This window comes from Barbatula barbatula (assembly GCF_947034865.1).
Source record: "Barbatula barbatula genome assembly, chromosome: 4".
Lineage (NCBI taxonomy): Eukaryota > Metazoa > Chordata > Actinopteri > Cypriniformes > Nemacheilidae > Barbatula > Barbatula barbatula.
In genome coordinates, this window is record NC_136768.1 from 9,728,302 (window position 1) to 9,744,268 (window position 15,967).

Below are 15,967 nucleotides of genomic sequence, written 5' to 3' on the forward strand. Positions count from 1 at the left end.
AACTCTAGACCATCAAGTCTCGTGTCTGTGCTCATACTTCTGATACATGAGAGCCATGTATATTAAAATACTGTTTCTTACAGATTAATGTTTTTTCTTAAATACACAAGGATTAAGGCAGCAGCCCTCAGAATATGCTAAATATAATGTCTCTTTATTCTTAAAAACCATACACGTGATTCAACACAGTTGTTGATTATCAAGTTTAAAATGTAACTGTGTTGAATCACAATATCCATTAACAAGATAAACAGACATGTTGTTCTTTTATTTCCAAACGTTAAGATAAAGGAAACACGTCCTTAAACAGTTGGATTAACATTCATTCAAATTATAAATTGACAAAAAGTAGTAAATTATTTTTATTATATTTTACATGTTAAGGAACATAATGTCATTGTTGAAGTGACTGTGGACCATTTCAAATAGTACATATGTATTAATTTAACGGCCTTTTGTGGAAAAAGACCACCAACAAGTGTTCAATGAGATTTTTATTGAAACCTTTATTCAATTTTCTGTATTGTACATGCATTACGGCTTACAAACAGAAAAACCCCTCTAATTATTTTACAGAATACACGTCTTAAGCATTGTAGATCATTATCATTATAGATATGAACCCCAAAGTGGTGACGAAACAGAGCAATTGCAATTTAAAATAGATATCAGATTGTTGTCTTTATTGGCTGTAAGAGACCACATGAATGCATTTAATAATCTTTATTGAATTTGGCTAATTTAAATGTGCAGCCTAGGCTATTAATCTTGGTAACTGTACAAAATGAATAGCTACATCTTATTGATGTTTTAAAGATTATATTACAAATGATAACATTCCATCTTACCAGCTCCAAACTTGTTCTTTGTGTCATCCATTTTGTTTCTAGGCTAAAAAGAATTTGACAGAATGGCAGCACGTACCATCGACTGCTATAGTTTATCATTAGTTACCAGGGTTAAAATAAACTTAACTTAAGAGTTAACACTCTTTTCCTACTTGTTTCACAAGCCCTTAAATTGATTATCGTGATTGCAATTATTTGAGTGTGAGAAAAAGGGGCAGAATAACCAAGATCTAACTGGTATACCAATAGGTTGCCACAATTGTTATCGTGAAAACACTTGGAACTGGAAGGAAAAACATATTAAAAGCCTTATAAATGCTGCATCATGTACAGTCAGTTGTATTTCCTTATCCAATCAAGCCTTAAAACAACCCTTGACACAGACTATGTACATACACATTAACATTAAATAGAACATCACTTCCTTAACAGCCCTAAAGCAGGAGTCCTCAAGTAACTCTGTAATTGAGTGGCTTTGTTTCTATATCTGATGATCTTCTGGTTCTCAAGCTTCTTGTAGCCTCCACATTCTCTTCCAGAGAGCCAAAAAATGTTGGCAATATGAAGAATGAAGAGGAGAGGTTATGGTGTTCTTTAGGAAAACCCCTCCGGCTACCACAGTAAGCCATTGAGAGACTCCATTCGTGATCTTTAGGTTGCTCGGTTCTACCTTGTAAGTTGGCCAACGACTTTGAGCAAGGTTTTATTCTCCTGTTTCAGCTGCTCGTTCTCGTCTTCAATGTCATCCAGATCCTGTAAAAGAAAGGGAATGGATGTCAGTATTGAGCAAGTCATCTGATAATCACAGTTGGACAAAAGAATGACTGTTGCAGTTTCATATAAACATCTAGTTCAATCATGCATTCAAACAGGAAAAGATGGATGGTTATTGTTTTCAAGAATGACCCTAACTTCAATCGTGCAACGATTACATCCTTGTAACAGTGTTGCAATTAGATATTTGCTAGGGTTGTGTTCGTCTTGTGAAGTACAAACAGACGGCATCTCTATTCCTGGGTCTCCTCTTCAATGGAGCGAGATTAATAATAACAAATTCAACATTAGCAGCTTCAATTAGCTGTAAATGAGCCACCCTGCTGTCTCATCAAAAGCTCTCGCGCTAAAGTGACAACGTTCATTTTCGGTTTCCTCATACACTAATGATGACGGACAGTCTGTTGGATCACTTGTGCCACACTTTGAGGATGACAACAGCAAGGACTCGGCAGTACTTTAACTCAAGAGGTCATTGGAAATAACATACTGTCATTTGGCAACTTGGCTTTCAACTATGGAAACTACTTTTTATTTTTAATTATAATTTGCTAATGTAAATAGCAAATATTTTCTAAGTTATTGGCAATATGTCCTAATAAATAAGAGTCTTTGTTAACCAATACCTACAGGCCATCTGACGCTTTATACAGGTCAAGCAGATGTTCAAACATGGCAGCTGGTTTCAGTCTCAACAGTCACTGGCCTCCAATCCCAAAATGCACACTTTCTCGCAATATTATAAAATGGCACGAAACTACAAGGTAACAAATACCCCCTTCCAGAAAATCCATCCACTCCCACTGAGATGAGCCGAGAAGACCTTATGATCTGTCCCCACAAGAGACAACAAGTTCGTAATGTTGATTAAATCAACCAATCAAGCCCAATTCAGAGGAAGCACTCTCACGTAGAGAGCTCTAACAGGAAATGCACTTTGAGGCCGGTGAGCATTTGTTACCCTAAAGCAGAGGATAATTGTAATCTTCCACTAAGCCGCAGAGCGGCTTTACAATATGGAGCTGATTGCCAGGAGATACCGACGTGGTAATTTGGTAATCGTTTCTGTTTAGTTGCTGGGCTGCGTGAGACACAGCTGTTTGAGGACATGGGAGATGGGGGCGAAAAGGAAAATGGGCTCTGCAGAATACGAAACACCTACTAAATGGACAGAATGGAGATCTGCAGATGTCTGCGATATGCTTACGAAAAAGCGCGAGGGCTTAGCTGATGAGTAATGTCCATTAGCACAGAATAAACAAGGCTAAATATAACCCCGTTTAATTAGGACTTCGCTTAATGGGATGCATGTGAAAACACAAAATGACAAACACTTAAACCAGAAAGGTAAAACAAATCCTAAAAGACTAGCATGTAAACATTTTACAAAGATCGATGTTAGTTCCTCACCCTGTTTAGCAGGTCGATCTCCTCCTTGAGCTTAACAATCAGTTCATCTTTGTCTTGATGGGCTTTCAACAGGTGAGTGTTCTCCTGTCTCTCTAAGGTCAGCTCCTGAGGACACACAATTATGTCACATTAAAAGCCGTGTCAGCCACATCTCTGCATTGTCATCAAAATGAATGGCAGACGGATTATTGTTGCTTATTATTTCTGTTTTGTGACGTTATAAGTGATGAAATTACATTTACATTTATTCATTTAGCAGATGTTTTTATTCAAATGACACTGCATTTAAATTTAGTCAATTACACATTTATGCTTAATGGATCCTGGCACTACACCCCAGCAAAGGTCTTGGCATTATGTTTACATCTGAAACTGATCCGTGACAGATCTGAAGTCAATTAAGTTGGTGTCAGATATGAAGGTTATTACAGTTCTGTCAGAATCATGCTGATATATATATATGAAACCATATGAACCAAGCAAGATAAGAAGCACAATAAAAATAACTCTCGAGGTTTATAAAATCTGGACGTTGACCCCATGCTGAAATGAAAATTTAATATCAGTGTGATGTGGGTTTTTGCTTTGAAAATATGGTGACATTTGAAAGCGAGCAGCATAGGGCTTGGTCCCACGGTGTTTCATGAAAGCAGTGTGGACAGACATGTCTTCCAGAGAAAGGTCAGGGCTACACAGAGAAGTTACAGAGGTGAGAAACACGACCCCCGATTTAAGATCAGCCGAGGTAGCAGGAGGTCATTTTTTGAAGAACGACAAGATGTGGATGTTCATATCTCAATATGTAAAAGCATGTGGCCTCATCTTGGTGATGGACTTGGTAACATACCCTCTCAAGTTCCTCTATTCTCCTCTCCTGGGTGCTGCCATCCCTTCCGTGCCGATGACGATGTCTGTTCCCTCCACCGTCTTCATCACTGCACACACACAGAGAAAAAAATGACATTCACAGCCTAGCCTTCAGTGCCACAAGCACTTGTTCGTCATATTTCAACAAAACATCTAACTGAATAGATTTTCCTGGTAAAGCACACAACGAACTTTAAAGGGTCGTACCCATTAACATTTAAATAGTATTGTAGAAAAGCTTGCCCAGTTCATGACACACTCCCAAGAGCACAATACATCTCTAATGGAGCTGCTTCTTTAAAGCATTATTAAAAGACAGATGCACTTTTCCCTCAACGTTCCGCTCACAAAAGATGCCTTTTATAAACCATCTTTCTGAACAATTCTCACTTCAAAATCAGATTTCAACCCTTTTAACATATTGGCTTTGAAAGTATGCCATTTATTTCAAATGTAAAAATAAGGTATGAAAAGCCGTGCACACTGAGCTTTCATTAGGAAGAAAAATCTGCTTGGTAGAGGACTGTGCATTGGGACGCGGCTGTGCAGTTAGCCAAAGAGAAAACAAGACTATCTTTCTATTCCCATTTTCTCTTTTCTCTTCGCTGTCTTTTCCTCTTCACCTAAGCTCAGACACTCCGGGAATATTCATGTGGAACTTATTTTCAACCAGCTTTATTTCAGTAATTACAGATGTGCAAGCCTTGGAGAGGATTCCTTCATAATACTTCACTCTTTTAGAAGATAACCCCTCCTGAGAATCGAATTATTGGGCTGCCGCTTTGCTTTAGTGAGGCCTGTGTCTACATTCCACAACGGGAGGAATGAAATCAGAGAGAGAGGCTCACATGTGTGTGGTTTTATTTTAGGACATTATAAAAGGAAAACTGTAGAGAACTAATGCTAGGATTCACACCAAACGAGTTCCCTGTCTCGCGAGAAAAGTTTGTAATTTTCGTGAAATATTCTCAACCTTCGCGGAAGACGAGATTGATGCGCATTCGCAGCAATCGCGTTGCCTGATTCGCGTCTTTAGCAACGCCTGCCGCGAGTTTGTGTCTATATGTCAATCTGACAAATATTTGTCCGATTGACTTTGTATGTAATTTACTACCACAAAACACTTAATTCGCGTTTGGTGTGAACAGAGTGTAACAAACTAGTTAAGGAACTACGTACATTTTTGTCCATAGAAATACATTTCTAATTAAATATAAAAAATGTTCCCATCTAAATTAAACAGTTTTGGCCACTCTCAATGTAAAGCAGGACTGAGCAAACCATCTGACGTTTGACATTTCAAACACTTTTCAGTTAAAAAAAGAAGAATTTCAGACATGTTCTAGAATGAAATGACTGTGAAATCAGCTGTGAAAGTAACAAATGCAACACTGGCCCTACAGAAATACTTTATTCTTTGAGGAAGCAACTTTAATCTTCTCTCTCCTCTCTCATCTCACCAACTCACAGAGGCTGAAGGGACTTTGGTAGAACTCGCTGGTTAAACAATTATCACTTGGCATTAAAAAGCCATTTTCCAGCTCAAATATTTGGTACAGTTAATCCAAAAGCATCTCTCTTGACTGACAGGCGTTCTAATCCTCTTGCTAATAAGGTGGTGTGATGGAATGCTTGATCTAAGGAGGATATTCAGGTCACGTGTAAGGCGTTGAAATGACTTGCAACCAACCAGTCTAAAAATTATAGACCCAAAATCGTACACCTAGAAATAAACAAACCCAGAGTAAATTTTGCACACGGTATCTCATCCTGTATAATTTGCAGCGAAGATCCAAAAACTGTATGTCTTGTTACTGAAAAGTATTTTATTATAATTAATTTTGCACGGTGGATGCATATAAAATTCCATAGAAGTTCACTGAAGGTATTTCATTGATGTGGGTATAGCTTCTCTCTGCTTGTGCCAGAAACCACCTAGCATCTGCCCAGACCACCCTAGTAACCACCCTCAACACCCTAGCACTGTATACAAAAAAATACAGTAAAATATAAAAATACAAAACTTAGTTTCAAACATGGGTTCTGTCACGTTTCAAAGACACATATGTTGCATTCAATGCAAAAGATCCTTTAGGAAAAGCCGCTGTTGTGTGTCCATATATTTGCGTGATATATTCTGCCGTGTCTCCATCATTGTGGTGGGGTTTAAATCTGATTGGCTCTTAGAATGGAGCAGATGTCCAATCTAAATGTTCATGTCCTGGGAATGAAACAGGCACTCTCTAGCATTACTCCCCTGTGGAGAGGAAACGGGAGGAGGCAGATGTAATGATCCGCTCCTGGAAACTCGGCAGGGGTCGGTGAGAGAGACATTGTTGGAAGCCATCACTATAAATACGTTGACCGCACAGTCTGGATGCACATCTAGTTGGAAAACATATGAATAAACTTTCTTTTAACACTAAACGAATAAAAGGAACAAAACCTAAGAGATTAAAACAGTGGTCTGTATCTCTTAACTACGTCAATGCAACTGTAATTTAATTTAAGCGTGAATTCCTTTTGTTCTAGTGCCACAAACCGTGCACATTCAGAGCGATCTCACTGATGGCAGGTGCTGGACGTGCTGTCCACCTGTGGTGCCGGCTGCAGCGGAGCTCTGGGTGTTTGACAGAGTATCAGGGCAGGAAAATGGGCGACTAATCAAACGGACAGACGGAGATTCAGATGGGCTTTTGTCTGCATTAGCCTACACTCACAAAGCCTTGCTACTTGTTTTGTACAAATGTATGAGGTCATGAAAGTGTAAATTAGGAGTCTGATTCATTTTAGCAAACCACTTTATTTCAATGAACCGTTTCAAAGAAACTCATTTGTTGAGTCATCACTTTAAAGGGCTCCCAAATAGGCCTGTTCAGAATTTATCTTTTTGAAGTAAAATTAATAATGTTTAGTTGAATGCAAACCGTTTCAAGATTTCTGCTTGTGACTCACTTTACATACAGTCTTCCTCCCAAAGCACATTGTGCCACCATCTAAAACTGTCAAAGGGTGTTTAAATGGGTGACTGGGGTTGCTAGGGATGAACTAGTGAATAGTTTTAGTTTGCCCACCCCTACATCTCTGTGACGTTCCGAAACCTCAAAATAACTGAGCATAAGTGCTGGAACAAATATTAAATGTTAAAACTGAAAGTTAAGGCATTCATGTGTGATGACAAAATGACCATATTAGGTTAAAATAAATACAGGAACTCAGTGAATATTGCCCTTTGCCAAACACACCAAGTGTTTGTTTTGGGATAAGGAAAAGAAAATCTCTGGGTCTCTGAGTTCCAACTCCTTAGAACTTTTCTTCAAATTTGTCTGCTCAGCTTGATACAAACAGTCCAATTGTATCATTCAAGTGGGAACAAATTCAGGCCACCCTTCGCTGCCGACTGAGAGAATGAAAGCTCTTCTGGCTCTCGTACAATGGTTCTGAAAATGAGTCCAGTTAAGCCATGCTGTCGTTTCACAGGCTCTAAATCCCTTTCTTCTGACAAGATCAGCATTTTCGCTGAACCAAGTTTCCAAGACAGATTTCTTTTACGTTTGAGAGAGGCAACCATACGAGCACACGGGCTCAACAGTTTTTAATCTCCTCATTCTGACTCTGTGCAACATCAGCGCAAGGCCGAGACGTCATGTGTTACCCGCAGATATGAGATGTAGTCAGACTCACCTCTTATGACATCTGGATCTCGGAGTGTCCTGAAAGAAAACAGAATATAAATTGGTAGGCATCTCAGGGATTAATAGACAGAGAGACCAAATCAAACTCAAGCCCACACAGAACCGCTTCTTTTCTTCATAGGCCCCTTTCTAAAGTATGAAGGAAAACAAAAGAAAAAATACAACCATAGGGACTATAACTCATCACAGAGCCTTACGGTTGTGTTTCATCCAAAGAGACGCATTACACCTTTTCGTTATCATTCTCAAATGGTCACTAAAACTGATCTATTTCTCACGGTTTTCCCTCTTACGGTTTTCCATATCACTGTTTTTAATAGCACCGTTTCTGTTGAGGAATCGAGAATTATCTTGTCATTGAGCCAGACTTTAGATTATCAGAAAAATTTAAAGTGATCAGTTATTTATTTGACTTACAGCTTTAACAGATAAGACTATGAGTTGTCTCTTCAATATACAAAGCTCTAGAAAAATAGGGCAAATGTATCATTTTCAACAAATAACTAAACTAAATGTACCACTATTTTAATGCTGTGAAACTAGGTGCTGGATTGTCTGATGTTGTATCAATAACAATGCATTTTCCTCACAAAATGCTTTTGCACAGTGTTACACTGTAAATATAAACTATTATTTTAATAAAATAATACAATAATAAAATGTGTCAATTTTCTTTATTTCCCGAATGAAATACTAAGGTTTACATAGAAATATGTATAGAATCTAAATGGGTTGTAAAAACACCTTTGTTGATTTAATTCCAGTACCATGACCTAACAAGAGAAAATAAAAACAGAGAGACAAATAATGAAATCCAAATAAGAAACACAGAGATCCAAATAATGAAACCCAAATAAGAAACACAGAGATCCAAATAATGAAATCTAAATAAGAAACACAGACCCCATCACCTCTTAGACCTCATCACGACACACGATGTCTTGAGCAGAATTCAAATAGGATTTTTAACAAATTACCGCAAAACTGATCATATTTACACGCTTCATACTCTAATCGAAAAAACAAGATAAAGGTCAAATATATGCATGCTTATTGACTTTATTGAAAAAGCTTTTGACTCAATTTGGCACCAAGGAATGTTTTACAAACTTATTGAAAGCGGCATAGGTGGTAAAACCTATAACCTTACTAAATCAATGTACACCGAGAGTAAATGCGGCATACAAATCTGCACAAAACATACTAGATATCTTTATCAGGAGCGTGGAGTGAGAACTACAATAAAGAACATTTTACTAAATGGGAAAAACATCCAATTGAGTGCCTGCATGCAGAACTCAGTAAAAACATCATACGAAGATAAGAGCCATGTTGACTCGGTGGACACAAACTCACTATAGAGACGGGCAGAAACAGACAAACATGGCTGCCACAGGACCAGAGACTGTGTCCACACTGTGATTTCTACAAATCTGAGACAGAACTCCATTTCCTAACAGAATGCACAAAATACATGGATATACGGACAGTGTTCTATGGAAAAATCAAGTTCATACAACAGACGTTTGAAAGTCTGTCAAATGATGAGAAACTGCCGTGTCTGTTGGGAGAACACAAGGACTGCTGTGTGTTAGCTGCACAATATGTGTCTGCCTGTCACAACAAAAAAGAAAACAATCTATCTGCCCTGACCTGATGTTTTCAATATATGTTCACAAACATTATATTATTATATCCCTTTATTCTGCTACGTCAATTTATATTTTGATTTAGTAAATTCTGTCTGAACTACACTCTATTTCTCTTGTTATATATTTACATACACTCACCTAATGGATTATTAGGAACACCATACTAATACTGTGTTCGACCCCCTTTCGCCTTCAGAACTGCCTTAATTCTACGTGGCATTGTTTCAACAAGGTGCTGAAAGCATTCTTTAGAAATGTTGGCCCATATTGATAGGATAGCATCTTGCAGTTGATGGAGATTTGTGGGATGCACATCCAGGGCACGAAGCTCCCGTTCCACCACATCCCAAAGATGCTCTAAGGGTTGAGATCTGGTGACTGTGGGGGCCATTTTAGTACAGTGAACTCATTGTCATGTTCAAGAAAGCAATTTGAAATAATTCGAGCTTTGTGACATGGTGCATTATCCTGCTGGAAGTAGCCAACAGAGGATGGGTACATGGTGGTCATAAAGGGATGGACATGGTCAGAAACAATGCTCAGGTAGGCCGTGGCATTTAAACGATGCCCAATTGGCACTGAGGGGCCTAAAGTGTGCCAAGAAAACATCCCCCACACCATTACACCACGACCAGCCTGCTCAGTGGTAACAAGGCATGATGGATCCATGTTCTCATTCTGTATACAATTTTCTAGTCTTCAACTGTCCAATTTTGGTGAGCTCGTGCAAATTGTAGCCTCTTGTTCCTATTTGTAGTGGAGAAGAGTGGTACCCGGTGGGGTCTTCTGCTGTTGTAGCCCATCCGCCTCAAGGTTGTGCGTGTTGTGGCTTCCGAGGTATGCAGCAAAGCATTTGTGTTGTAACAAGTGGATATTTCAGTCAAAATTGCTCTTCTATCAGCTTGAATCAGCAAATGTGGTGTTAAGGTGCCTTGCTCAGGTGCTGAGTGATGATACAGCAGGTTTCTGCAGGTCTGGGTAAATCAACCTTTAATCTACAAGTTAACTGAAATCCTTAAACTTAAAATAAGACCATTTAATCCGCTTTCATATTACAGCTGAAAACATGAAAGCAAAGGACTAGAACAGAAAGTGGCCTAGAGATTAGAGAGTGTGTGAGAGAGAGAGAGAGAGAGAGAGAGACCAGAGATGGAAAACGCAAATATATTCATTGTATTCCGGCCAGGTTCTCTAGTCATAAATTGCACATTGCTTAAAAAGGAATTCATAACTGTTTGCAATTTGACAGGCTCTGTGATTTTTGACAGCCAATTTAAAGAAAGATCTCAGAAGGCCAGTCTAATAAAGTCCAGCCTGGGTCTGCTCTGGCATTCTGGAGCTGTGCTCATGTGCCTTAAATCTTTTCTGCTTTATGATAAATGCTATAACCCTAAAGGACCAGGCATACTTCGCTTGTCAGCTTTTCGCACCCTCTCACAAGCAGTTAAGCATGCAAGCCTTTCAAAATATACTTCATTGAGCTTCGATGCACAAGTAAACGAAACAGACATTCATCTCTTGCATATGTGCATTCCGCTACAGCATGTAAAGGGTCCATGTGACATAATTCAACACAGACTGAGCAATTGACATCCCAGAAGGCGATGTGGATGAAGAAACAATACGTTCGGCTTTAAAAAGGCAACCAGCCGGCCGTCTCCACTGGACTAAAACATGGATGCTGAAAGCCTTGAGCGTAAAGTGCATACAAATAAGCAAAAAGTGTGAAGTTAACTTGCATTTAATTGCACTGTGCAAATTCTTGTCTCATCCGTAGTGATTTTAACAGCCGCCTTTGTCAGATGAAAATTACACTGCCACTATCTTGTGGTTCTTATTGCTGGGGTCAGCTCGGTGACACATGGGAAATCCCTCCCAGCACATCCACTGTCTTCGCACAAGAAGTGCTAATTAAAAATGCAAATGAACATGAACAGTTTGAGGTGACGAATTAACGCTATCCTGTCAAGCAAAGGCTGTCTTCTCAAACCCTAGCGAGTTAGCTTTCTCTTTGTCCGTCGATAGACGCCCAATTTTAACATTGCATGCATGTTTGCATATTTGGTTGACTGTTTGAATGTGCCAAGGAAGGTATGTTTTGGGAAGCAAAGTTTCTTATTAAATGTTCGAACTGCCGATGATTGCTTTTTCACATGATGAATATTTAATCTTAACATTTGAACTTGCCTTCGTTATCTAGTAGCATTGTCACGATACAACACTATCTCACAGGAATTCGTAATTGTTTTACGAGGATTCTTTTTTCCCGTATGAATTGGTTTTAATTCGATTTGCATCGGGGGTGGGGTTAGGGGAGGAGCTTCAGTATTGTACAAACGCACGTTTTTATTCAATTCACATTGTACGAATTCATATGAATAAGTCTCGTAAAACAGTTACGAATTCCCGTGAGTTCAGGTTGCATGATAACAATATATCAGTAGTTGATGCCAATATGAATTACATTTCACAGTTAACCTAAACAACAAAAAGTAACTCATATTAAATACTGTAATTGAAAATGATAGCTAGTAGCTTTTATAGATGTCTTGTTTAAATACACCCAAACAGTCTGACCGTAGAAGTAGTTTATAAATATTAATAAATATTTAATAAATCTTTTATTTGTTTGCATTCACAAACTGGCTTTGTTGTGAGATGAACATTTTTGCCAACATTTGTTCTAACAGGTCTATGATGCCCAAAAAAGCTGTCTAGGTTGGCGGTTCACTAGGTTTCTGAGACAGCCAGATTATCCAAAAGAACAATTACACAGCAGAGATTGACCCAAATCTTCCAGAAGCATACTGCTGCCCTGGCGCCACACTGGAGAGAGATGATCCTGCGGTTCTCTGGTATCACAGTATGTTTTCCTTGTATGGCAGATGAGGAGGTAGGTAAAGCACAGCTTAAACAAAAGCAGATGGGTCCTCGAGATGATCAGGACTTCATTAAAGAGAAGCAACAAAACAGCACACACACGCACATGCAGCATCTGAAGGGAAACACCAGTCCCCGGAATTATAGCGACTAACTCGTAGCTTCAATCTTTTCATTTACTGCAAACTAATGGCCTGTAACTTTGTCCCTAAATTAAACTGGGTGCATTTAGTTTTTTGTGCATTACTTATTAGACAGTGTGATGTGAGTGCTGTGGTATGCATAAAAGTAAGGCAGACTGTACAGCGCTAATAACGTTTTCTATAACAATACAACACGCATTTATTCTAGATTGATATCGTCGACTAGCAGATGAAATGTTGAATACGCTTTTATTACACACAAACCCAAAGCAAACCCTTGAACTAATGTTCCCTGTTAAATTTGCCTGATTTAAGTCAGCCAGAGGCTAAGATGCATTACTACACCATCAACTGGCGATTTGTCCCTTCAATAAAATTAATCTTTTACAATATCCAACATTTGACTTTAATGGCAAAATTGTGGCTAAGCCGGTGCACTCGGTTTTACCAGCAGCTTTAACATGCTGTACAAGGGAATATCTGGTAACACATCATGTGCATCCAACCCTGTAATCCATGAACCTAAGAGACTCGTGTCAAAGAGCTGTAAGGCATTATATTCATATTGTGAAATCTCGTATATATATATTATGTCCGTGTCAGAGAGCAGCACAACTCCACTCAGCCATTGCAGGCATCCTATAAACGCACGTATCTGTAGAAATACATTAATCTACCAACTCTCTTACAACAAAGCAACACAATCTGAAACTTTTCTTAATGCCCCTCTGAAACCTGACCTACAGTATAACTGAATTCCACGTGGACAGTAAGTAATAGAACAGAGGCCAACATCTGGAGGACTGCTGGTTTACGCGTTGTTCTGAACATGACCATAATTACAAGAAACGCATGTAACTGCACATAATCTTGGCTCTGGAAGTAGTACTGTATGTGTTTTTAATAACTGAATGAAACTATCAAACATGCTGAAGTTCTTTCTAGTGGTTTGCAGATGCGCACTTAACCTCTGAACTGTTACAAACAAGCCCTTTAATATTTTGCGAAAGCGGGAATAATAATATTTTCCGATATGCGCAGACGCAAACACACAGTGTTAATGTGACAGTACTTCAGTTTGTTACTTACAAAAAGCTATGGTTACGATGAAGACCTATATTTTAATATATAATAATACAATTATGACCATATTGCTGCAGTCATCCTTTATACATCTCACCGGGTTTTGTAAATATCCAACCAATAAAAAGTATTAAAAAGTGCTTGTCAACTTAAAAAAAAACATTTCCCTTGTAAAAAAAGAGGTTTTGGAAGGACTGCGATGATATGTTATTAAATAAATAATGAATTAAATTAGAAAATAAATAAATGAATATAAATCTAACTGATAAATAAATGGAAGAAATATCTGCATATAAGATGTTTTTACAGTATTTTACCAAAAGTAGTAAGTCAGAGCCTAGGGGGAGCCTCTGAGGTCAGCTAAAAAATAAAAAAACAATGGGAAGCAATAGAAACAAATGATTGATGGAATGGAAGTCATGGGACTCATATAATGTATCAATGGAGCATATCTTAAAAATGAACTGTCTGCTAATATAAACATTTAACATTTTTGGGGTGAGCTGTATTGTGAATTTACTATGTACCATTTCTTTTTTGTTTTACACATTACTTTTAGTTTTTTTCTGCACAAATAATAACTGCTAACTTGGTGGGTTGGCAAATTCAGGGCTGTTATGAAAGCTTATGGTGTATGAAAGGCTAGTGATCCAAGCTGAGATGCATTCTTTAAAGTGTTTCTTTTCTAAGGTAGTTTTGTTTTCGATTAAGCTACTTTATGTTTGGGTTTATCGTGTTGCCCTTTGTTCACGCCAAAAACGTGAAAACATTATTGTTGCTGAAATCCTGTTTATGTTGCATCCTAAACCTTGACGGTGTCACAACAAAAGTGAAATACCAAACACCAAAATGTCTAGGGTCAAGAGTTATTATCCTACTTTGTAATGCAGCTTGAGGCATTGTGAGTGTCGGCTTTCTAGTTTTCTGTTCATCATGGGCTTGTGTTTGTTATTTTTGGTCAACACTGCATCTGTATGACAGAATAGTGACCCACTAGTGGCAGGATTATTACGGAGACAAACACACACGCTCTTTCGGTCCTACCTGTATTAAATGAGCCGCTCCGGGGTCAGGAGTCATTGCCTCATTTTGTACCGTGTTGTGCTGTGTAAGATTTTCATCCATCTTCCTCTCCTTCTCCACGCCATCATCGTCTTCAAGCTCATCCAGGCTCTGTGGAAACATTTCCGGCTCTGTCAGTACGTTTGTTCAAAACTTTTGGAATTTGTACATTATTTTCACATGAAGAGCCAATGTGATGTGTTCAAAACACACCAGACTAAACACACACACACCCATGTACACAAACGGACACAGGAAGTGCGCTTCTAAACAAACTCTATTAGTAACAGCCTTGAGGATTTGGGGGAGTTGAAATCTTAAAGTTCACACTGGAAACAAACAGTTAAGTTAACCACCCTTAACATATTCAACACAAAGGTTCATGATAAGCTAATAGCCAAGTACGTCAGAACATTGAACAAAATACACAAACACGTGTTAACTTTTCACGTGTCAAAATGATGTGATCAAAGTGGCACAGTGAGAAACCGGTTTACAGGCTGCATATAAACCCAGTCTTTCCTGAAACATGAAGACAAGACGAGAGAGTGTAGGAGGAGCTCAACACAAGGCTGGGACAGTAAAAATAACCTTACAAGGCTGAACTGGAATGTAATAATTTGCACAGGCTTTTCCGGACAGCCTGTTTTATCAACACTTCCTGGGGATGGGCCAAACTCCACATCTGAAGCCTTTCATAGGCACTCGCACCGTAAACACTTACACGTACACGCTATTCCTTTCCCTCTCCCGAGAGATCAGTAAACACAGTTTATCAGCCCCCGCTGCACACTAAAAGAGGTCACTTCTGCTCCTCGCTGCCTAGCAGCTAAAATGAGACAATCCCTTTCCTAATGACTGTCATTTATGTCTAAGACAGGGGCAAATTACTCATTAAACAGTTATTGACTATAAAATTCATATAACAAAAGACGACCATATTAAATGTGAAAGTTGCCTTTTTTTAAACATCAGAAAATACATTTTTAGTATTTAGTTTAGATGTATTTTTAGTATTTAGTTTAGATGTATTTTTAGTCTGGGCACAAGGCAAGCCCGATTTTCATAAGAGACACATGTTGAAAAAGAGGAGAACCAAAATTAAAGGGGCCATTGTCAAGAGGAAAAAAATATCCTTAAACAATATTCAGGAGTGAAAACTTTCTCCCCAGTCCAAAATGCCATTTAAGGCAACCAAACTAGAATAACGCCTCATTCGGAATTTCCTCAACTTTCAAGAAAATCTAAACAGAAACGAGGCTGATGGTGAGGGGCTGAATGGGGACACGGAGGGCCCATTACTTAAAGGGGGCATGCAACTGTGTTGACTTATTTACAATGTAAATAACGCGTTGTACGTTTCCACACAGCTGTATCTGTCTTTTAGACGGATGTGATCAAACCGAAGACGCTACGGATATTTGAAGGGTGCGATACTGTTCTGTAAGGACTCAAGATTAACATGAGATAAGCAGAAACTCTCTGAGTTATGGCCACTTTAGTATGAGGGTCTAAGTGGTAGCAAAAAAAAGAAAGAAAAGGACATTCTTTAC

At 38.6% G+C, this 15,967-nt stretch overlaps 1 protein-coding gene across 2 annotated transcripts in view; it reads right to left on the reverse strand.

Annotated features, from left to right (window-relative positions):
* Positions 1–349: 349 nt before the first annotated feature.
* pawr (PRKC, apoptosis, WT1, regulator) overlaps positions 350–15,967 on the reverse strand; it is a 43,223-nt gene continuing 27,605 nt past the window's right edge. For both annotated transcript variants that reach the window (XM_079454740.1, XM_079454739.1), the window contains exons 3-7: positions 14,397–14,525; positions 7,584–7,612; positions 3,880–3,967; positions 3,033–3,137; positions 350–1,601 (exon numbers count right to left, since the gene is read on the reverse strand). In XM_079454740.1, the coding sequence (XP_079310866.1) occupies positions 1,515–1,601; positions 3,033–3,137; positions 3,880–3,967; positions 7,584–7,612; positions 14,397–14,525 (438 nt within the window). In that variant the 3' untranslated portion in view covers positions 350–1,514. The remainder of the gene's footprint in view (positions 1,602–3,032; positions 3,138–3,879; positions 3,968–7,583; positions 7,613–14,396; positions 14,526–15,967) is intronic.